The sequence below is a fragment of the Erithacus rubecula genome, assembly GCF_903797595.1.
Source record: "Erithacus rubecula genome assembly, chromosome: 3".
Classification (NCBI taxonomy): Eukaryota; Metazoa; Chordata; class Aves; order Passeriformes; family Muscicapidae; genus Erithacus; species Erithacus rubecula.
This window is the reverse complement of record NC_136689.1, coordinates 10032086-10056258: the sequence shown is the minus strand read 5'-3', so window position 1 is coordinate 10056258 and position 24173 is coordinate 10032086. Positions and strand designations below refer to the sequence as shown.

Below are 24173 nucleotides of genomic sequence, written 5' to 3'. Positions count from 1 at the left end.
TTATTTATAAAAGTAGTCTTAAAATAAGGAACTATTTTCTGGCAGCTACTTTGTAACAAGCCTGCAAGACTAAGTGTCCATATAATTCATAATTCAGGAGGGATAATACTGCAGCAGGAAGAATGTCATCCTGATGAATATAGTTCAATAGTAACAAAAATGTCCAAAATAGGGCTCTGATCAACATTCAACTTAAAAAATTAAAATAAAGTCATTATTTCTGTAGTGTCAGCCTGAATGGAACTAATACTATGGAAAACAAAGAAAAATACATACACACACAAAAAAACCCCTCAATACTACAATAAATTTTAAAACCCACCTAAATTAGAAAAAAATCTAAAAGAGATTAAGTAAGTCGTAGAACTCCTTCTGAAATTCTGTCAAGAACTGCTGAATCAACCCCCAAAAAAGCCTATTTATCTGACATAATTCAATTAATTTCACTTAATCACTCTGATTTGCTCCATTAGTGATGCTTGCCATGCCAAATAGTGCCATAAATGCACAAAATTTGATGGCTGCAGCCAGGATGGCTTATTACATGGTAGGACATATAGAGAATTTATGTGATAAATTTCTCACAGAAGAAAAAAATTAAAATTTATCACCAAATAATACAAGGTGAGCTCACAAAACTGACCCTCACTTTTTCCCTCTGTGTTTCTAAGTCATAGACTCAGAATGGTTTGGGTTGTAAGAGACCTTAAAGATCATCTAGTTCCAACCTTCCTGCCATGGGCAGAAGCACTTTCCACTATATGAAGTTACTCAGAGCCCCATCCAGCTTGGAATATATAAACCAACTCGACACTGCATAATTAAAAAAAAAAAAAACAAACCCACTATGATAAAATCACCATAAGCCACACAGTGATCCATTTTTCTGACACAATTCTCATCAAGACATTAAAACCCATCTGAAATGCTCTTACACACTTTTTCCATTTCATAGAGAAGGCAGATACGTGTTTCACTTTAGTAAGGGGAAAAACCATGATGAAAATTACTCGAAATACCACTTCCAACTCCAATTAAAAAGCATAAAAAGTTTCATATTGGCACGTTGGTTATTTTAATAACTAACAGCATATATTTTCAGACCAGTGCCGTTGAGCATTTAGGCTGGAGAGAGGAGGGGCAGGTACCTGTCTGTTGCTGCGCGGGAGCCGCGCCAGCCGCACGCCCGACATGTCGAACAGCCGCACCTGCCGGTTGTCGTGGGGAAGGGCGATGATTCTCTGCCCAACACACACGTTAATCCTGCAGGGAAGGGACAAAAGGAGCCTGGGGAGCAAACAACGAGCCTGGCAAATAGACACTGACAGCACAAATTTAAGCTCACGGCAAGGGGATGCAGCTGAATTTTTCCTGGCTAGAATTCACAAATAGAGAAAAAAAGTATTGAACCATTAAGGTATTTTCTATTGTATTAGACCCTCAGCTAGCCTTAACATCTGCATTTTCTTACAGAAAAGTACTTAAAAGCAATGTACTTAATAAAAATTAATGTTCATTACACCTGCAGTGTATAAAACCATTTTAGACCTTTTCAAATTCTTATAAATCTCAAGTTTAATTTCAGAGACAAGAAATATATTTATATTCCGTGAATTAATAGAATAGTCAATTTCAGTTGAAAGATACCTGCAACAATCATCCAGTCCAACTACCTGACCAAAGCTTAAAGCATGTTATAAAGGGTATTGTCCAAATACCCCTAAATACTGGAAGGGTTGAGGTATCAGCCACCTCTCTAGGAAGCCTGTTCCAGGATTTGACCATCATCTCAGGAAAGAAATGTCCAGTCTAAATCTCTGTGGCACAGCTTTAAACCATTCCCACATGTGAAAGAAATTAAGAATTAATTAAGAAAGCCTGAATTAAGCACAGCAGCAACTCAGATCTCCTTACCTGTTGACTGCAGAATCTGTGCGGATGGTTGCAATAGGAGACCTCATGTTTTTCAAATCCCAGACTTTTACTGTACGGTCATCACTACCAGAAACAACATTGTCTCCCACAGTGAAAACTGCAGATGTCACAGTGCTAAACAATCAGGAGTAAAGACAAAGATGTCAAACTCTAAACTTCTTTATTAAGCTAGCATCTGATTTAAAGTTTTACTTTCTATTCCTGTGCTTCCTTTAGCATATGTAGCTTGCCTTTTTTATTATTTTATTTTTTTTCAAGCAGAGTAATCTGAAATTTTAAAATTCCAAGCAGTTATTTTTGAATTAAAAAATATTCTTACAAGAAGCTATGACACTTAAGGTGAACAGGGCTTGACTGGCCCAAGTGCTAAGAGAAGCTGCCCAACAGTAGAGACTCACTCTGGAGGCATCTTTCATATTCCACTGATTCTGACATGAGCTAAACAGGCCCAGTCTTGAAACCTGAATTCACTTTTGAAGTTCTGCACTCATGTTCACCAGGTTTATCACACAACCCCCACTGAATTAGTAGCATAGAGTACAAATCGTCTTCTGTAGTGATTTGAGATCAGTAACCAAGCTCTTCTTTCCACCCAAAGATTTCTGTAGAACAATCCCAGACATTTTCATTCACTGCACAGATACTGAGGAGGTCCCAAACACCTGAGATGCAGCTGAAGCTATTCTGAACACACACATGAACATGCTGTAACCCATGCACAGTCTCCAGCATAGCTCCACTACCAGCAGCTACAGCAAACCAACAATCTCTAATTGGATTTCTAGCCCTGTTTTACAAGCAGCTAAAGTCTGTCAGATAAAAAATGGCAAGTAGTAGTTAGAAGCACAAGCATACAGTTCTTACCAACTATGCCTAGAAATGTACAAGGGCAGTCAGAGAAAGACCCATTAGAGTATTTCTAGCAACTGAAAGAGCAACATAGTACTTCCAGAAGCTATTTTATAAAGGATTTTATTATAGATTTTTATTATCCTTGTATTGTACAGCTTCAGACAACAGTATATCATCAATATACTAGCATCAAACAAACCATTTTCCTTATGATTCTATGATTATTTTTAAATATTTTTCCTTTATTTCATATTAGCCAATTAAAAGGTTTTGTACTACAATTTTCATTGTAATTTTGTGAATTGCCAACTCAAAGCCAGTTGTTTTCTGCCCACCTAATGTACTAAAAAAGCATTTTTGTCTCTCCTTATAATCATTAGGGAAGGCTTCTCAATTCTGTTTCTAGAGATTTGATTTAATGACCTATCTTGTAACTTGGGTCATGCACATCAATTTCTTAGAATTTAGTAATTTTAATTTAAGTTGTCAGTTGTTACTGTCACTTTAGTTGTTCTGCAGAAATTTGAATTCATGTCCTATCCAAGCTGCTGATTAAGATTAGCACAAGCCAGGTCACAATGGACCAGTTTATGCAAGCCTCTTAATTTAAATTGACACCAAATTAAGTTTTAATTAGGATGAAGGCCCACTTTATTCATGATACCAAGTTTCCTAACACATTATTAGAGTGCAGCTAAGCCACCAGGGAGATGATTACAGAAAGAATCAAGAGGTCTTCGACTAATCTTCTGGACTTTATGAACAAAAAGTCAAAAAGTTAAAACATACATGAAGGCCACAACTGCTGAGCCTCTTTCATCAGGCACCTTCTTATTTGGGAAGAAAACTCACTCATGCATCAAGCTGCTGCACAATACAGCTGGCATGTTCTTACCCCCAAAGTTGTCTCCTATCAGCCCAAACTCCTTTAGATTGACCAGCATCTGCACTTCTGACAAGCTCTCTATACAGAGAAGCTCAGAAAAAAAAAAAAATTTACTAATCTCTACACTGCTGCAACACATTTGAAGCAATGTTTATAAGTTTAAAAGTCTCTATTCAATCTCCATAATTTCTACACATATTAGGAGACTTCCTAGCACACAACAGCATAAAGAATTCAAGCCATAGAAAATCTCCAGGTGAGTGAATATACTGCACTTTAGTATTCTGCTGCCAACAAACAAATCTGATCTGTTTTCCCATCATACATTTTATTCTAATTACAGCTGGAATGTGTTGTGAAACTGTCTTAAAATAACCATCCACTTTTGAGTCCTTTTTCTTCAAAACTTTAAAGAGCTTTCCAGCTTCTTTGATCTCATATTGGTTTTGCTTTATCATTTATCACTTTCAAACATGGTTAAGTTTCTTTGACCACATAAGGTTCTCTAATCCTTAGATTTATCATTTTTAAATGAAAACATTCAAAACTATTGCCAGGAAAACAGAATGCCAACCCCAGGTTAGCTCAATCCTTCCTGCTCCTCCAAAGACTCTCAAAAGATAACAAAATCCTTTCCAGCTTAACTTACTCTTTTCAGCTTAACTGTTCAGATATTGGGTACACCACGCAAAACTTTGGAAAATAAAAATGCAATGAAATTCTGCTTAGCTCTCTGGAAATAGGGCAAGTGACAGAAAGGCAAAGGGAAAGCTGCTGATCTGTTTTTAGTGACAACTTTAAAGGTGCTTAGTGGTCTTAGACCTCTGTTCACCCTCAGCTTGGCTCTGCAAGGCCCTGCAGGCTGGGATGTGCACTATTTGCAAGCACATGGGACTATGAAAACAATCTTTTACATAAGGAGCCTTGAATTTAATGTCTAAATATGAAAGCACTTCTTACTGAACCCAGTGTTTAAGATCAAGAATTTTGGTCCCAGTTCTAAAGCAAACGGTATATGGATGTGCTTTTACAAAAATTAAGCATGACTCTTTTAAGGAAAACACTCAATTCAAATCTCAAAGATACCTCATTTTCAAAATAGGATTGCAAGACTTGAAGCTTAAAGTAACTAAACAACAGGTCTAGAAAGGCCAAAATGGTATCATTCTCACAAACCTCCCCTCTGAGCAAAGACAAAGTGGTTTTTTGGGTTTGTTTCTTCTTTTATTTTAAAGTGGAACACAATGAGTTCATATTTTAAAAAAACACATGCATCTAAATTCAAAAACATGCTCAACAGTACCAACTTAAAACATGAGCAAGTACTGCACTCCTAGATCCTACACAGCACAAATTACATTCTGTCTCCTCTGATACTCCAACTGGGACATCTCTTAAAATGGCAGATGCATCTCAGCAATTTTTTTCTTGGTTTAGTATTTATTTGGGGTTTTTTTATTAAAACAAAACAGTAACAAGAAGAAAGGTCACTTCCTACTTATAAACTAAACTAGGATTTCAGCACAACTAAAGGGGAAAGGTGAGAAGAAAGAAAGGGACACGGTCTGTAGGTAGAAAGAAGTTAACAGAAGCAGCCAATAAACAACCAACCTTTCAAAAGCATTGCCTTCATAACCCCATCCATATCACAAAAATTAAAAGCCTTTTTCCTCTATTTTCATGTGGCTAGATTTAATTATTGTTTGCATTAGTCTTCAGTTTATTCTAACTGAGATAAAACTCTGGTTAACATCCCCTTGGCTAAATTAATAAAAAGTGTCAACAAAAGATCATCAGCCCCCATGTTAATTGAATGCTAGAAGACATTAGATTTTTAATAACTCAAAAAGATGACAGGTATTGTAGGACATTAAAGAAAGAAAAAAAAAAAAAAAACAAGCAAAAAGGAAACAGTCTTATGACACTTCAAACTGTGGGTCCCACAGGGAGTTTGGCGCGCTACAACTATTCTCCAAAAAAGCTTCAGCCTGCGCCAAACCCCAGCAAAACTCATTTATCTTGTGACAGGGAGCAGCCGAGCGTGCACTCGCAGCTGACAGCGTGGCACTTCCCCAGCACACACCAGCGCCTGCCCCGCGCTCCCTGCGAGGGTCTCAATCACCGGCAACGCCGCGCGCTCGCACTCCTCATTAGGCCCAACAGCTGTCTCCCCAGTCACACTGAGACACAAAACTGCTCTGCATGACAATCTGCTGACATTTCACACACAGGGAAAGGGGGGCAAGGAACAACGTTGAAAATGTTGGGCCGTGAAATGCTGATGCGGAACTCTCGCTGGCAATGCACCGAAAAAAGAAGTTAACACTGCTCTTTCCATTCTGATTTGCAACCTGAACTGGGATTTACCATCGAACTGGGAGATAACACATTTTCATGGCCTTGATCAGGCATCTGCATGCATACATCTGTGTGTGGGACAAAAATTAAGTAAATCAAAGCTTTCAGATAAATTTATTCAAGGTAACTTGAATACATGCAATTACCTACAGTTGCATGCAATCAGCAAAATTTGAGGGCTCAAATATGCATCTCATTTTAAGCAGTAAAATTAAGAAACAAAACCTAAAGGAAGCTCAATTTGATATCACATTTTCTACATAGGTTTCCTTTGTTTTAGGGGAACAAAGCATATCCCCACATCAAGCAGTCTGCAGCCTGAGGGGAAACCAGGAACTGTGTTTAAAACCCCCAGGTGTGGACAACCCCACTGCCCATCTCAACTGGAGATGGCACTGGCCACAGGAGGCCCAGGTAAGGAGGGAACCAGCACCTCCATATTTGAGTGCATTCAGGTTTCAGAATTCCTAAAAGCACTTGATTCCAGAAACAGCTGCACACAAAATTCCACATAATTCCCAAAGTCTATCTGTGAATTTATCTTGAAATATCAGCAGATATTTTTCTCCAGCTTAAGAAACAGTCAGACAAACCATGAAGGAATTACAGAATCACAGAATAATTCAGGTTAGAAAAGACCTCTGAGGTCATCAAGTCCAACTTGTGACCAGACACTACAATGTCAACTAGACCACGGCACTGAGTGCCACATATCATCTTTCCTTAAACATCTCCAGGGACCATGACTCCCCCACCTCCCTGGACAGCACATTCCAATGTCAAATCACCCTTTCTGTGAAGAAATTCCTCCTAATGTCCAACCTCAACCTCTACTAGCTTGAGACCATTTCTTCTTTTTCTCTCATTGCGTGCCTGGGAGAAGACACTGACCTGGCTCCTTGCAGGAAGCTGTAGAGAGTGGCACTTGGATAACTCCATGTCAGTGTCAGGCTGGGGGAATGTTAGAAGAGAAAACGGGGAATTCAAGCTGTGCAAGAGAGCAAGGAGTGGTAACTTGGATGGGCAGAAGGTGTGAAAAACATGCTGGCCCTAGTCTGTCCTGAAACAGATCATTGAAGAAGCACTCAGCATGGGAAGAGAGGCATATTCAAATCTGGATCCCAGAGCTATCAGTTATTAAGGCTGCTAACAAGTCTAAGAAAAACCCTGAATTCTTATTGTGCTCTGTTATATATGTAGTAAATGTAAACCAAAAGGTTTCGTAAAAATGTTCAGAAGCTCTAAAAGCATTTCAACAAAGCTAACCCTAGGGCTTTGAGCCCAGGCCATAATCTTCATTTAAAGAATATTCAACATGCAAATATAGGATCAGAACAGTGTGTGAAATGCAAGTTTGGAGTCTTTTTTCAATGAAATGCAAGAGTAAAAAAAAGTCCCTCAGCACACAAAACAAGGTAGGAATATTAACAGCAATATCAGAACCATCTAGTTAATCAGTGAGACTTGGAGAGAAAACTAAATGTTTCATCACAAAAATTTTGCTTTTCTTACAGAAGCTAGATTGAGTTATCCACACATGGAGAATGCCTAAGGCATTCTTTGATGAGAAACAACAGAAAAATGGTAGACAAAGCATCACTAAAGTCATTAATAACTGAAGCAAGAACAGGGCAGATGTGTTAAGACTGATCAAACACCACTGGTAGTATCCAACTTGTTAAATTTTGTTTGGCATAAAAGGTTTTGACTAAAAAGCCCAAGCTCAGATTTAGTCAAAGGTGCAAAGCCTGTATTTTTAGGGATACATCTACACATGCTTTAACTTCACCAAGAAAGTATGGTGGAATAAGAATATAAGCAGTGGCCTTGAAACATTGGGCATATCTAGACTAAGACTGCTTCCCAACAGAGATGTCTAATGACATCACTGCCTGGAGAAAAGGCACTTCTCCCCCTGCCATGACTTCCCTTTCAAGAACAATATATTCAAGACAGACACAAATAAGGTATGAGAATTAAATCTTGCAGACCCAAGAATCTGAGAAAGCCAGTTGACCTTGGCAAACTCAAGTGTCCAAAAAACTGAAGCAATTACTAGTCTCTTGAAACAGAATACCATTTTGACATTAACTCTCAATTCACTATATTCAGAATTCACCTCAGCATCCTGATCAGCAGCTGCTTAGTAATTTTTATATTTTTTAATGCAGATTCCTCAGCAAACATAGGAGTTGGAAAACCTTAAGTTAAAACAAGACATATTTGGAATTCTCTAATTTCCAAATTCTCAAGATGAAGCACAACTCACCATTCAGCTGCACATTCAGACACATACAGGCAGCAAATGAAGAGGAACTTTCCCTTCTGGTCTCTTAGAGTCACACAAGCAGAGTGAAAGGAGATGGAATATGCTGCAGTCCAAAAGAGCTATAAGCTCTTTGTAAGAAATAACATAAGATCCATGATCAGCAATTTTTTCCCAAATATAATCAGAAAGTAACACACAGATACAGATGCCACAGCTAACACAAATTCATGCTTGATGCACTGGCTCAATCCAGCCACTAAGATCAGTAAGTTTGAAAAGTACTAAACAAACTTTGTAATTTTTTTGTGCTAGGACAAAAGTACTCAATCCAATTTATGGGAGTTTTTAAAGCCAAAACACATTTAATTGCCATGGCAAGGTGATACATAACTATATACTGAACAACCAAAAAGCATTATTAAAGGATATTCACTTAGGATAGCAACCCAAAGCTGCTTCTGAAGACATCACCTTATTCTTTGAAGGATGGTATTTGCAAGTACAGACTTGGAAACCCTGCATATGTTTTTCAAGCATTTCAAGAGCAACGTCCCCAACCAGTGTGTACCTCTGACAGCCACTAAAGAAAACAAAACCCTTTATTATTTGCCAAGTAACTTTTCAGCTGCATATAAATATCAATATAATTCAAATGTACAGCAAAAGTTGTAGTTTAAACACTGTATATGAATCCACTAGCTAATAAACATTCTGCTGCCCATAGAGGATTAATTTATTTCCTGTGTTACTAAACTGTCAGAACAAATGTATAAAATCTGTAAAGTACTGGCTAGACCTGACAGACTAAGATTTGTTTTTTTAAGCTACAAATGATAAACAATTCCAGCATTAACATTTTAGAAGGTTCCACACATCAAGACACAACTCAGCACATGCAGAGTGCTTAAAGGAACAGAAAAACTCATCAAGCAGATATTCAAGAATCAACACCAGAGTTACTCAACCAGGCCACCGTGCTGAGAAAAGCAAGATGGGCTGTGCAGGTGTCAGCAAAGGAAAGCACAAGTGAAGTGAAATGAAAACTGCCATGTAGATGCCAGAACCATCTTGCTCTGCAGAACAACACCTTGTTCAGTTTGAAGAGCTCTAATCAACAACCTCCAAATTGAATAATTTCTCAACAGGAGAACAGCTATTATTACCAATCATGTATTTCAAAGCAGTATCTGCTGGGAAAAAAGATACTGGAATATGAGTCACCAGTATGATTTTTGGAGGCTTTAGCTCTGGAAATCAATTTAGTTAACAGGCCACAAGTTAGTGCCTGGATTATAACATAAATGTAACCTTTTCCCAGGGCTCGTTAAACTCTTTGTATGGGGATGTGACTGGGGTTTCACAGCACTAGTAAGACAAATTCCTATTGGTGCACATACAGAATCAGACAATAAAAAATATTTATATTGAAGCAAACATCAGTCTTATTTCCACAGCATTTCTTTTTTTTTTTTTTAATCAGTAGAGAATAAGTAAGTGAAATGAACTGGGGGCACAACAAATCTAAAACTAGACAAGATACTTTTACTGCTATGTGAGCAGGGCACAGGCAAAGTCATTTATTGAACTGAAATAGTGATATTTATCCAAACACACAAACATAGATGAAAAATGTAAACAAGAAATGTTTACAGAACTGGAAATTTCCATGGGGAGATACAACTTCAAAAAAGACCCTAGGTGAATGCAGACTTGAAGGAAAAAAGTACAATCAATGTACTATACTTAGTCAATAAATGTCAAAATAAACTTAGAAACACACTTTGAGGCAAAATAGGTAACATGCAAATAAGAACAGAAAATATAAGAAGAAAATAGAAGAAACTTCTATAATTATCATAGGAAACAAAGCACTTGAAGATAAAAAAATCCAAAACATGAATCTGAAGCTAGACAGACTAGGAAGGTAGAAAAAGTTTAACAGGGAAGTGAATTAAACACTGCAACAAGCAATGTATAGAATTTTCCAAGACCTAAGTTGAAATCTTTGCCATTTGAACAACCTAACATACAGCTGGCAATTCGAAAATTACCTCTTAATTCAAAACAATTATCAATGCAAGCAGCTCAAGACATGTTGATCACAAAGATTCCTTTTGGCCTTACTGGAAGAGAACTTACTTTCTTAAACTGTCTTAATAGTAGATGGTAAGAAACAGTCTGCTTTTAATAAAGCTATGTTCAGGACACCAAAATGCCCGGTGATTTCTCAGTCCACTTAAGATACAAATAATCTCTCATAGACTGTAACGTCTCATCACTTAGACACACAGGACAATGCACTGCACTGACATCAATTAACTCTATAAAAGCTTTATATGCTCTGTCTATAACAGGATTCTTTAGTCTCTCAACACATCAGCAGCGGTTTTAGTTTTCACACGATAACGAGCCGTTTCCCGTCCATCTCCAGTGTCGCTCATTAGGGCTAATTAACTAAAGGCGGCCGAGCTCGCGGCGCTGCTGCCACCTGCCGGTGAGCGGCGGCGCTGCGGGCGCAGGGACGGAGCGGGGGCACCGATGAGATTTTGGGTGTAGGACACAATCAACACGGAATGCTGGCCTCGTGATTGAGATGTTCGGCGGCTAATTATATTGGCACAGCGCATTACGAGTTGATCTGGTGACAAAATAGCTGCTCTGTGAGCGCCAGACTCATCAGGTACTGTTCAGCCAGAGGGAGTTAAAACTTATGGTTGAGGACTTTAAATCATCAGTGTTAACAACTGTAACATCCAATTTACAGAACTGATGCCAAGGGCCTATCAAAATATTAAGTACTTGGCCAATTATTCAAACTGACATTCAGAAAAGCCAAAAAAAAAAAAAAAAAAACTGTTATTCTATGCTGCTTAATGTGAAAAGATTGTTGCAGTGTTGATTGAGGGTAATTTTAAAATATTTTGCCAGTAGGCAATATAATAAAAGAACAAAAATAAAATTCCTCAAAGTATGTCTCAACTGAAAAAACATCAACCCCCATCTCTGCTCTGTCTGCACTCATCAGTGAAAGACCTGTAACAGAATTACCCCTTCCACAAATGAGAGACCTCAGCAGCCCTGGCCACTGAAAAGTAAAGATCACTGAAAAGTAAAATCAGTTTTGAGACTGATTTAGAGTGTATTTGGTGAAAAAGCCTATGTCAATACTAAAAACGCATACATTCAAAGTACAAAACAGAGACAGTTGATACAGCAGAAAAAACACAAATATGATGATTGAAAGCTAGAGTAAGAGTAATGGAAGAGGTTGCACAAGGTCTATTCCATTTTTAGAAAATAAACTCTGCTAGTTTACAGGTCTCAGCAATAGAAGCCAGAACATCAGCTAACAGTTTTTACAGTATGCACCATCACCCAAGATCAACATCATTTGGTCTCAGCAAATATATGGAACAACACAAATGTCAGTCTTGGTCCTGTCTCTAAGAAAAACATCTTGAGACAAAGCAGTTAATCAGCTTGGAAAAAATGCAAGCACCAATGGATACAAAACCCTCCAACTTTATATAACATTCTAGGAAAAGTGACAGAAGAATACAAAAGTGATGAGATGAAACAATTTAGGATGTAGGCCACAAAATCAAGCTTACTGCTCTATAAGAAGATGGCCACTTGTACAGGATGATTGTAAAGCACCAAGTCATTTATCAAGCTCGGGAGTCCAAGGCAAAGGGGGTTAAAGAGGTTTTAGTTTATATATAGGCTAGTCAATAGCTGAGAAAATGAAAAAAGAGGGTACTGAAATTCAGTCATAATGTAAATTGCACACTTGAATCAACAAAAAACAGAAATGTGAATAAATACTTGGGGTTTGCATTTTGAGCTAGGATTAACAATCATCTTTTATTCTGAAGAAGGGAGGTGAAACTTTTTCTAAAGCAGTCAAGCTCAAACATTCACAAGTCAAGAAAAGATTTGCTTCCTTGAGTAAAGTATTTCCATGTTACACCTGCATTTTCCATGTATCAGAGTTCCAGAAACCAGAAAGGAAAGTAAACACCACAACACAGATTCTCAGAACCACATTTTTCCATGTTCAATAGTAGTCAGTATAATAACATTAAGCCTAAATTGGTAACCAAAAATGTTACATCAGAACCACTGTTTTGGCACAACATGGCAACCACTGCCTGTACTTTTATTTCTTATTTTATTAAAAATTTTTATTTATTATTAAATAAATATTTATTTATTTTTATTTATTATTAAAAATTAGAAGCTTTTAAAGGTAAAAGTTAATCCTTTTTTATCCACTGGTTTCAAAGGAATAACCTTTACTTCACAGTGAGCATCAAGACAAGCAGAGAGAATCTGCTTGATCCACTGCATCACAGCAATAGCTCAAAAGTGCAAGTATAACCAAGGCCAAAAAAGAACCTCATACCTTAAATCATCTTTAATTGTAACAATTTTTATCAAGGCTTACCATATGAGCAACTGCACACCAAGAGCCCTGGCTGCTGTTTTGGAAATTATGTACTGCTGTGCTGTATTTGAAGGAAGACAACTGGGGGTTTCTGTGAAAATCAGTCTCACAAAACAGGAATGAACTCAGCACCTCAAAAAGCTCACAGGAACAGTTTTGGGCAGATTTGCGGCTTTTTGAACTTGTGAAAACCTGTGAAGAAGCTGTCACTTACTCTGTGTGGCCCTGAAAGACATTCACAGAATGGATAGAAGGATCTCTGAAGTCCCAGAGGCGGAAGGTGGTGTCGCGGGACGATGTCACCACGAGGCGCTGGGTGGGATGTGTACAGCAATGCGTGAGCTCCTGGTCGTGCCCTGCAGTCACACAGGAGAACGTGTGAGGTAGTGAAAATCAGACTTTTCATTTCCACATACACTTGGAATGAAATGATGAACATTTTTTTCACTTTTTCCCTAACAGAAAGGAGTAACAACCTTTCTGAACTTTAATCCTGTTACTGCTGGGAAAGTTTGGGAATGGATTTGAAGACAAAAACCACGCTACCTACTTCACATTCAGTAGTGTAGGTTATTGCTGCTTAACACACCATGAACACAGCAAAAGCCTTTTGCAAGAACTAAAATTTGGGTATGTTCAATTTAAACAACTATTTTTTCATAGGTTAAATCATAAAGACAAATTCATGCTCAGGGAATTTACAAGACTGCAGTTTTAAAACTATTACAACACTGAGCAGCAGATGGTACACACTCACATCCTGCTCCAGAGAAATTACTTACTTTTCTCAATGTTTTAGTATTTATAAATAATCCCTCATATAAAAATAAACCAATTTATTTTTTTGGGGATTGAACAAATACCTGTAAGAGAATGGACAAGTTCAGAAGTCTCTACATCATACAGATTTGCTGTCCTGTCCCATGATGCTGTCACAGCTTGCTTCCCCCCAACAAGCCAGTCAGCTGCTATGACCACTCCTTGATGGCTTTTCAGTGAAGTTAATGGGGCTCTGACTGTGGGGCAATCACTGGAACCATCTCCATCTCCATCAGGTTCATCTTTATCTGAGATTTCAACTTCATCTTCTCCAGACACTTGCTGTAAAATGCAAGAGAAAAAGAAGATGTAGAATAAAAGGGAAGGAATGTCTCTAAATTACACTTTGCAGTGCAAACGCTTCCCAATCTCCCTAATGCGAATGTGGGTAAATTAATTCTGCTGCACTCAGGCTATTCCAGCACTCACTACCACAAAGTTGGTTGAAGGAATATAACCAGTAAGTTAAATGCAGTTTTAACAACTCATTTTAACAACTTGCTGATGTGCAGCTGAGGGAACTGGAGTTTTTTAGGCTGGAGAAAAGGAGGTTCAGAAGGGACCTCTTTGCTTTCTACAACTCCCCGAAAGGAAAGTGCAGTCAGGTGGGTGTCAGGGTCTTCTCCCAAGGAACAAGTGATAGGACATGAGGAAGTATCCTCAAGTTGCACCAGGGGATGTTTACACTGGCTATTAGGAAAAATTTCTTCACCAAAAGGTTATCAAGGCTTGGAACAGGCTACCCAGGAAAGTGGTGAAATTAACATCCCTGGAGGTATTTAAAAGATGTGTAATGTCACCCTTAAGGACACAGTTTACTGGAGATCTGTGACAGTGCTGGGTTACCAGTTGGACTTGATGATCTTAGATTTTTTCCAATCAAAATTATACATGTTTATACTTCATTTTAACATCTCCTCCAAACTCTTTAGCTCTGACTGTCAGTCCTCTTTACTATCTTACTCTAGGGTAAGTATATTACCATTGAGTTTTACTGCAGCACATTATCAAGGGACTTGTCTCCTTTCAATTTTTAAAGGTAGGAAGCATCTAACAGGACAGTGACTACGTTAATCTTTGGGAAGAAAATCATCTACAGATATTTTTATCCATTAAATTCAAATCATTAAAGCAATATTTGTCTGTTGGTCAATGCACAGTCATCATGCAGTGCTGATGTAAACTAGATGCAAAATAAATTCTTTTCCTCATCATTAAACATCATTCCCTGAACTCCTTTTATACTTACACAAGACAAAAACATCTTTCTTTTATGTTACTTGAGGGTGGAAGAAATAACATTTATATTTTCTTTCAAAATGAAAATGCCAAACCAAATAAACTGAATCAAACATTTTCCATTCAGAAATCTGTCTCATATTATAGAGTCAACTCTTGCCCCTACTTTGCCTACTGAGAAGCTCATGCTATAAACCATGTTTTCTTCACAATTTAGTAAGGGTAATTTAAAGTAAAACAAGGATTTGACAAGCTAGACTAAATACTGACTAAATAAAGGCCTGGGGAAAAAAATCAGACAGTCTGATGTGTGCTAGCAAGGGTTGATTAGAAATCAATAAAGACTCAATTAAATAAATGCCAAAATTACAAGTGTTTATCATCAGTTTTCAATCCACTAGCAACTATAGTTAATACAGGTGCCTCAGTAAGTTATGCTACAAAAATTTAACCAGTTTAAAAAGAACTTCATTATTACAAAAAAGCAATTATTTGACTGTCCATTTACTACCATGAATAAAAAGTCAATTCATCTAGTTGAAGCTGTAAATTCTATTCTGCACCAAATGCCTTTGAAAACATGAGGAAGTCTATTTTCAAAGAAAAGCTGAAATACAGCTGTTAAACTAAAACCTTAAAATCCCACCTTTGTCAGTCCTGAAATCATGTAATTTTAAAATTATATGTAAATTTAGCATTCAGTCTTGTCATAAAACTCGTATCTGATGAAATTGCCATGCAATTAGTTTAGTTGCAGCAAGTTGATTGCTTACATTGCAGTCTGCAGTTGGCTGAGGTGTAGGCAACTGTACTATGTATCTCCAGATGTGAGCTGTCTGGTCCCCAGATGCTGCACAGGGGAAGAGAAGCAAAAAAAAAAAAAAAAAAAAAAAAGGAAAGGAGAGAGAGAATAAATAAGAGTATCTCCACGGGCAATTAAAAGAAGCTTTATGATTACATTTACTGTCTAACACTAAGTTGCATCTTTTCCTAACAACATCATTATGAACTTTATGGTAAGCAAGTCTCAACCTCTCAAATGTAACTCATTATGCAAGATATAAGCAACTACCAAATTAATCACTCCTACAGTGAAACGTGCACTTGAATACTGTACATCAGAACATGAGTTTCACCACTGCTCAATATGTAACATTTGAAGAAGGCATTTAATACATCACCAGATATTCATTTACTGATTCTCAAAATACTGGGGTTCTTCATTCAATGCTTTCTTCCATTAAATATTTTTACCATGGTTTTAATGAGAAACCTAAAATAGCAAGGGAGAAGCTATTCCTCTTCTGCCTTAAACAACTGAGCTTAACTAGTAGCAGTTTACAGCTCAGAGGATACCATGTGATTTTAACTCCATCTGTTTTAAAATAGACTTATTGATTATTAACTAAGGAGAAACTCAAGATTGCCCTTGCTATGGTCAGAACAAGCATGTTCTAATCCTGCAGGGCTGCTCTCCAGTCACTTCTCTCCCAGTTTGTGCTCGTGCTTAACATTACTCTGTTTTAGCTGCAGCATCTGGCACTGGAATTTATTAAATTTCATCCCATCAATCATCACCCAGTGCTCTCACTGATTTGGACCCTTCTGAAAGGCCTCCTGTCTCTCATGACAATCAGCAGCACCTCCCAGTTTGGTATCACCAACAAACTTGTTAAGGATGCATTCAACTCCTGCATCCAGGTCACTGATGAATCTATTGAACAGGGCAGGCCCTAGAATCAATTCCTGAGGAACACCACAGGTGTTCCTTTGCCAGCCAGACACAGCCCCATTTACTACAACCCTTTGAGTCTACCCTCCACCAGCTGCCACACAGCACACCATGAACCAGCTCATCCCACAGCTGGACAACTTGCCCAGAACACTGTGAAGGACAGTACCAAAAACCCTTACTAAAAAGCCAGAAAAACTTAATCCACCACATTCCCTTCATCCAGAAGACAGGTCACCTTATCCCAGAAGGATGTCAAATTAATTAAACAGGACCTTTCTTTTGTGAATCCATGTTGACAGTGCCTGATGACTGCATTATTCTTTAAATGCCTTTCAGCACTACCCAGTATAATCTCCATAACTTTTTCAGGAAGTGAGACTGGATTAACAGGTCTGTAGTTGCATGGGTCTTTCCTCATACCCTTCTTGTAATATTGGAGTAACACTAGTCAGAAGGGACCTCTCCAGACTCCCAAGAACTTTGGTAGTTAATCAGGAGGTATGCTGCCATAATGCCCACAAGTTCTTTGAGTACTCTGGGATGAATTCCAGAACATTCTGCTGAGGTATGATTCTATGTGTCTGGTTTGGAGCAGGCAAGCACAAATGACAACATGACATGAAAAACACAGATGGTAAGATCTAGCTCTGATTTGTTAAACCTTCAAATATAAAAATAATTCAATCAACAAGAATGCTGACAAGGCAATAGGGAGAGAGGCTACAACCAGAACAAATTAGCAAGTTATACTTATTTTCCATCAGGATTAAAATACTTAATATATGAAAAAGCTTTACATACCTGTGAGAGCCACTTGCTCGGTGGGATGAAACTTTATGGAGTTTACTGTATGAAAAAAGTCAAGTTTTAAGTTTGTATACTAAAAGAATTCTTTCACAATATTTTATCATTAAAATCATTGAAAAATCAAGCTGTCAAGTTTTCAGCAATTTTTGGTAGCAATCTTTTAGGTGATATGAAAGTAGCATCAAGGAAAGCAGCTACAATTGATCATACAACACATTCTCTAGCAAGTTATTTCCTGAATCTAGTACAAGTTGTTCATGTTAGAGAGGATAAACAAGTTACATTAAATTCATATGTAAGCTGACAGGAGATAATGAACTCTGAACTTCCATAAAGAGAATTTAAGTAATCATAATTATTTCTAATTTAATGAAAACTTACTAAATTTTACCATCAACATTCTGCTTATTACTTAGCATTGCAAGAACAAATGCCTGAAAACGTGATGCAAGTAACACCAATCAGATTTCAGTCCTGCAACCATATGTAATCAAAACACGATGTCCTGCAAGAATTCTATCAACCAACAAAGTTCTGCATTTCATTTTAGTGCACAAGATTAATTTCAAGACAGAATTTAGAACCCATTTCCATCCATTATACAAGTAAAATAGATGCATATGTTGTCAGGAGAGCATGGTGTAATGAGCACCCAACACCATGGCACCATTTCAAACCAACTGCCAAACAAAAACAAATTTTATTACATTAAAAAAACATGATTTCTATTATAACTTATAGATGTATATAGTTATATAAAATTTATATAAAATACAATTTTTGTTATTGTTCAAACACAGCTGTTTAAACACAACTGTTTAAATACAAGTTAGAACTTCTTATTTTCACAGTTATCCAAATAATAATTTTTTAAAACTACCAGCATGAAAGTTTAAGTGAGTGAAGTTTTCAAACATGACTTAGAGCTTAGAGGTCCATGCAGCAAACAGCCTGAGATATCTGAAGGCATTAACGTGCTACCAGTTGTTTCTATGCATTTATCTTTGTGCTGTGCAAGACAGAAGTTATGCAGCAGGGACACCTGAAGCAGTTCTAGAGAACTTAATCCTATTTGTAACCTTGCCACAAAGTTTGTGTGATGTGCTGAGTTATTTAAACAAACCATCCTGGTCAATAACTGGGTTCCTCACTTTCTCAGGGTATGATCACTCAAAGTGCTCAATGCATGAGAGCATGTTGAAGCTATGGAAAACCCCTCCAGTTTTGGTTTATAAAATCCTATGTTCTAACTCATTAAGAAGCAGAAGGAGGTTAATCAACTTTTTGTCAAATTGGACACCAAAAATTAAGATTAATATCAAAAACACTCACTGCACTGCACCTCCCCACCTAAAGAGGGGTTTAAAAAACAGTTTCATGAATATTGATTTATGCTGATATAAAGAAAGATAAACACCTATATTTAATTACATGAGTTAAAGTCAAGATCTTTGTATTATGCAGCAAATTATATATGGGATCTTAAACAAAGAAGTACAAAAAGATATTCACCCAGCAGCTGTACTTGCTAACCCAAATTAACACAGATCCTGCAAGACAGCTAATTTCTGATTATATAAGCTTCTTTTTGTTCTCCACATGCACAGGACCACAATAAATTCTGACATTTAACTTCTGAGTGTCGTAACTGTGCCTGCAAATTTCTTTATATGGATTTGTTTACTCATTTAGCATTTGCAGAACTGTCTTAATGTGCCTCTCCAACAAAGAATCATATTACAAAACGTTCTCTGTATGAAAATTAGTGGAACTTCACAATTGACTTGTTAATGATGTTGGCAAACCTGCAAGTGAAACCACAATAAACATTTCTGTAAGTGGCCAAAACCCATTTCCCTCTCCCATGCCCTGCTCCCAGTTTTCACAACATGCCCTTATCTTACCTGAGCCGACATGCCCTACATACTTGACAAGGCACTTCCCTGTTTCTATGCTCCACAGCAAAGCAGTGTGATCTACAAAGATTAAAAAGCAGTTGTAAATACTTAAAAACATGTGTTTTTCATTTTTATCCTTTCAACAAACAAGTTATCTTCCACTGTAGCACATACTATATAAAATAGATTTTAAATGTAGAACTCTTGACTACAACCTTATATACAAAATGTAATATTTTCTTATCATTGTACACATCTCCCCAAAAAAGTAAAGGTGCTGTCCTAATCAAATTGATTTGCAGCAAGTATTGAAAGGCAAATTCTGCTTTTGGTATTTTTCCAAACTTTGTTATATGCTTCTGTATAATGCTCCAGCTGTGTATCATGAGACTCAGAAAAAAACCAAAGCATTCCATGGTGAAAAAGGCAGTCACTACAAACAGGAATTCTGTGCACAATCTATTTACTTCCTGAATGGAAATCCCAAATGCATACAGGTCACTGCAGAGCACTAAAAAACCTAATTTAAAAAGGAAATCCCTCTAAATGCCACTCCTTTATCCTGCCACACCCAAAAAATATAATTAACTTAAGTGGATAGTACCTTAAAGCTGAATTGGAGAATAGCTGTTTCCAAGTTAAATCAGGACAAAGATAAGATGTCCTACACAAAGACAAAATGTGCCCCCTTAGCAGGCACATAAAAATTGTAACAGTTCAGTTCCAGAAGCAGAGATTTCTGGGCTGTAAATATTAAAGTCTAATCAGTACCTTCAGATTCTGTTACAGCTTCAAAAGAATGTCACTTCAAATTGACTGATTCTATCTGGTTATGATTTATTTCCCTAATAATTTTCCAAAACTACACAAATCTCTACATTGAATTTTGGACTATAATAGATTTAGTGACTTGTTCATTGGTACTTGTACCCCCTCAAGTGGAAGGAATAAATCTAATAAAGTAAAAAGGACTGAAAACTAAGATTTTTAGCTGCCCCTGTGTTCTGAGGCAAAAGACATAATGCAAGAATACAAGAATATGCAAACTATGACCACATGTACAGCTTCTATAAAACAAAGACTAAATAATGCTAGGACAGAAAGCCTGCAGGGATCTCTGTACCCAGCTGTATGGAATTCTGTGCCAGAGGCCTGCCTGGGCAAGCAGCTCCCCATCCCACCCACCCATCCCACCCAACATGCCAGAGCTGACCAAGGAGAATGTGACCTGTATGGAAGAGAACCAGCACATACTTTAGAAAGACCAACAAGGCTTGAACCTTCTAAGGGAAAAGAAATTCCAATTTTAAGAATTTTTCAGCTAAAGAACTTCTTTAAAAGGACTCTTTCAGCATGGAGCTCAGTTTTCAAGTATGCTTTGGATCTGTCTTTGCTATAGCTTAGGGACTTAACAAGAATTTTCTAAATATTCAAGCAACACAAAACTTTACCAGCAGATGCAGTTCCCAACACCACTGGCTGAGTTTTCGCGACACTGACATCCCAAATACCATCCCTGTGGCCAACATACTCCTTTACCAGTTGACAGATTGCCCTTGATGTTGTAGTTTTAAAACTGGATACAATCTGAAATAGCAGAGACACCAACATTTTTTTTCCACATTGATCCAAGTAATTATTTCACAAATAAAAATAGATACTAACTTTTCTATGATTCTTTAATATTCTGACAAATTACTACTGTCAAAAATTTGACATTTGATGGTAGGAAAGTGAGTTTGGATGCAAATATACCTCTCATTTATTTTTTTCTTCTTTTTTAATAGTAGCCCTTTTACAAAATTAAAGGCAAACTATTTTGTACTACAGTAATGCAATTTTATTTGAATAATGAGCTGTACGAGTGCAGAGTGCATTTGTCATTCAGTCTGGGTAAGGATTTTAATGAAAAAAAAAAAGAAAAAAGAAAAAGACCAAACCCAGCAGAAGGCCTTAAAACTTTCCTTGCCTATTCCCAAACAAGTACATCTGGTAACTCAGACAGTCCCTGCTAACCAGTGTAATGTCTTTGACAAAAATGTGCTTATTATATAATTCTAGTAAAACCCAGAAACATTCCAATTTAAAACACTCACTGATGTTTTTCTTTTAAACTGCACCAAGCTATTAAAATCAAACAACAACCTGAGAGCATATGCCTGTTTATTTGTGTAATGAAGCTTTTAAAAAAATATGTCAAACTCATCTGAATATTTGATAAGCCTGCTCTCTCAAAGTGAAGCTATTAGGGGAAAAACAGAGAAGAGTCATTAAATCCAAATTACTATGTGCATAAGTAATATCAAACAAAAGGAAGGAAAGTCTAGAAAACAGTAAATCTACAAGTCACTACAGTGCAGGAATGCTCAAAACACTCAGCATCTACAAAAAGGAAGCAAATTGCAGAAATTCTATGTTTTCAGATAAAGGGGAGTGCAATAAAAAAAAAAAAGTTTTAAAAAAGGTTTCTCTTGCTGAACACTTCCAGAGCCAATTGAAATCAAGAGCCATGAAAGATGTCTTTAAATAGTTAAGACCACCATTACAAAATACCCTATTTATACCCCACAAGTCTGGAAGCTCATAATTGTTCTTTGAGAAAGACTACCTCAAAAGATTTGTTAAACTGAAACAAAAAGACAACTGCAATTTGTCAGTGTTTCCCTCAGCAGGGAATTGTGGGCAGGTATCTGACCAGTTAAATCAAAACCTTTAAATACTTCTACACAAATCACATTAAGACTTATCTACAGCTTAGTAAAAGTTAGAAAGTTAATTAAGTCTACATTTCAGATACACTAAACTAAGGTTAAAATCCCATTAGTATCTGGTACTAAAATAGAAGGTCTTAAGTATGTCATTAAACCAAATTACTTCAAAAAAAGTTTTTAAAGCTAAAAGAAAATCTACAAGAGCATTCTAAATCCTGAGCATGTCAACTCTCAAATGATGAAATGATAATGCCCTATTTGAATTCCAAATTATCAGTGAATATGCATTTTGATTTCACAGCAGCAGAAGGAACAGTTATTACAGATGCACTGGAAAGAAAATGGGCTAATGGGTAAAGATTATTAGCTCAACCTTACTGCAGAACTTCCTAAATTTTGAACACAATCCTACAGATGCAATCTTCACATTGAATACAGTCCTTATATTAAATGAACTTGTGCATGAGACGTGGAACAGCTGAATTAAGTAACAGGAAAGGACTAACACAGCACTCAGCTCAAACTCCAAACTTGGTATTTTCCAACTCAGCCCATGCTTGCATTCTGTCTTTCTAATGTTGAGTCAAACCCTCAAAGCAAAATTTTTCTAGGAGAAACTATCCCCTACCCATCAACAAAGACAGAATTTCCAAAACTGCTGGACAGTGGTTTCACTGACCATTTAATGGCAAGGATGCAAAACTCCTTTTGAGGCATTAGCAGTCTTTAACACACAGAAGAAAAGAATTCAAGAACATTATCCAACAGTAAATATCCTGACACAGATATTTACTCAGCACACACTTTTTCCACGCTCTTTTTTTTTCCTTTCTTTTTTTTGCTGCCCTTCACTTCACATACCAGGAGCTGGATAAACTAGACAGGGCCTGGACTACTTCCTGCTTTTCTAAACACACATAAACAACGTCCCAAGTCAGGAAAGGAAATATTTAAATAACATGCAAACTTGCTAAAAAGAGGTTCTGTAGTGCAGAAAATTTCTGAAGTAACTTCTGTAGATTATCATATACAAATAAATGACCAACCACATCCTTTGTCAGTCCTCTTTCTTAAACTGATACAATTCCATGTACTTCCTTCTACAAAAAGATTTTTAATAGGGAAGCAATTGTTTACAATGTAAACAAGTGAAAATTGAATTCAAACTGAAACAATTGGATGGCAGACACAGTGAGGCACCTGTAACAAAGTTTCTTACCTGGACGGGGCACAGTAGAAATAATAAAAACTTGGTCAAGTCAGGACCAGCCCAGCAGTATTACACCGTGACTGATGAACAGAAAGTCCCATGAAGTAACTTTTACCAGTGAAGGCAAAACTACATAGTCGGAAAAGTTTTATTCCTTTTAACTACTGGGTGAATAAATATATTTTTAAAGAGCCTTTATCCTGATCTAGACAAATCAGAGATCCTGGAATTTAGTTTGGATGGAGCTAGTCACATTATTTCATTTATTTTAGGAATCTGCATAAACAATTGATGCTTCCCTGATGTTATAACAACTCTCACAAGCCAGGGATTATTAACAGCAGCCATTACATTTTGTTAATATCAAAACATGGATTCCATATAGTGATTCCTGCATCTGAAACCAACTGTGGTTAAATTACAGAATCTTGTCCATTAACAAAAAATTAGGTTTAAGAGTACCAAGTGTTAAATCTACTCTACCTCTTCAGGATTTGGACACTGGTGGATAGTGCTTGCTGCTAAAACCATGCTTTCCTGAAATGAGTTTTGCCAACTTTATAAGCTACATGATGAAAAGTATTCCAGTATGGAAAGTTCATGTGAAGGGCTTGAATTAAGAATGTCCACTTCAGCATTTTCCCCAAGAGAATGAACAGATTGCTTTAGTATTTTTTACCAACTCCAGTATTTGTTACCAATCTTAAAGCAGTCAAGAATCAGCCTTCTCATTAGATTAAGCAAACAGTGAAAAAAAATAATTCCATATGCACTGCCAATCTGAAAAATAGAATTGTGTGCAATTACACAAAACAATTGGTTTGTAAGACATAAGTATCTTCTAATTTTCCACAGGCTAAAACAAAAAAAAAAAAAAAAAACAAAAACAAAAACAAAAAAACCCCACGCATTAAAGAAACTCCCTGCATGGTACTAATATAAAGGAAATGCTGAAAAGAAAACTTGTGATCTACCCCAGTGAGTTTGAAACACAACCATTTTGGGAA

General features: G+C 37.0%; 1 protein-coding gene across 2 annotated transcripts in view; it reads right to left on the bottom strand.

Annotated features, from left to right (window-relative positions):
* WDR37 (WD repeat domain 37) overlaps window positions 1–24173 on the bottom strand; it is a 43588-nt gene that overhangs the window by 3404 nt on the left and 16011 nt on the right. For both annotated transcript variants that reach the window (XM_079301300.1, XM_079301299.1), the window contains 8 exons: window positions 20697–20832; window positions 19252–19323; window positions 17342–17386; window positions 15579–15655; window positions 13611–13848; window positions 12962–13103; window positions 1915–2049; window positions 1149–1263 (listed from right to left, as the gene is read on the bottom strand). In XM_079301300.1, the coding sequence (XP_079157426.1) occupies window positions 1149–1263; window positions 1915–2049; window positions 12962–13103; window positions 13611–13848; window positions 15579–15655; window positions 17342–17386; window positions 19252–19323; window positions 20697–20832 (960 nt within the window). The remainder of the gene's footprint in view (window positions 1–1148; window positions 1264–1914; window positions 2050–12961; window positions 13104–13610; window positions 13849–15578; window positions 15656–17341; window positions 17387–19251; window positions 19324–20696; window positions 20833–24173) is intronic.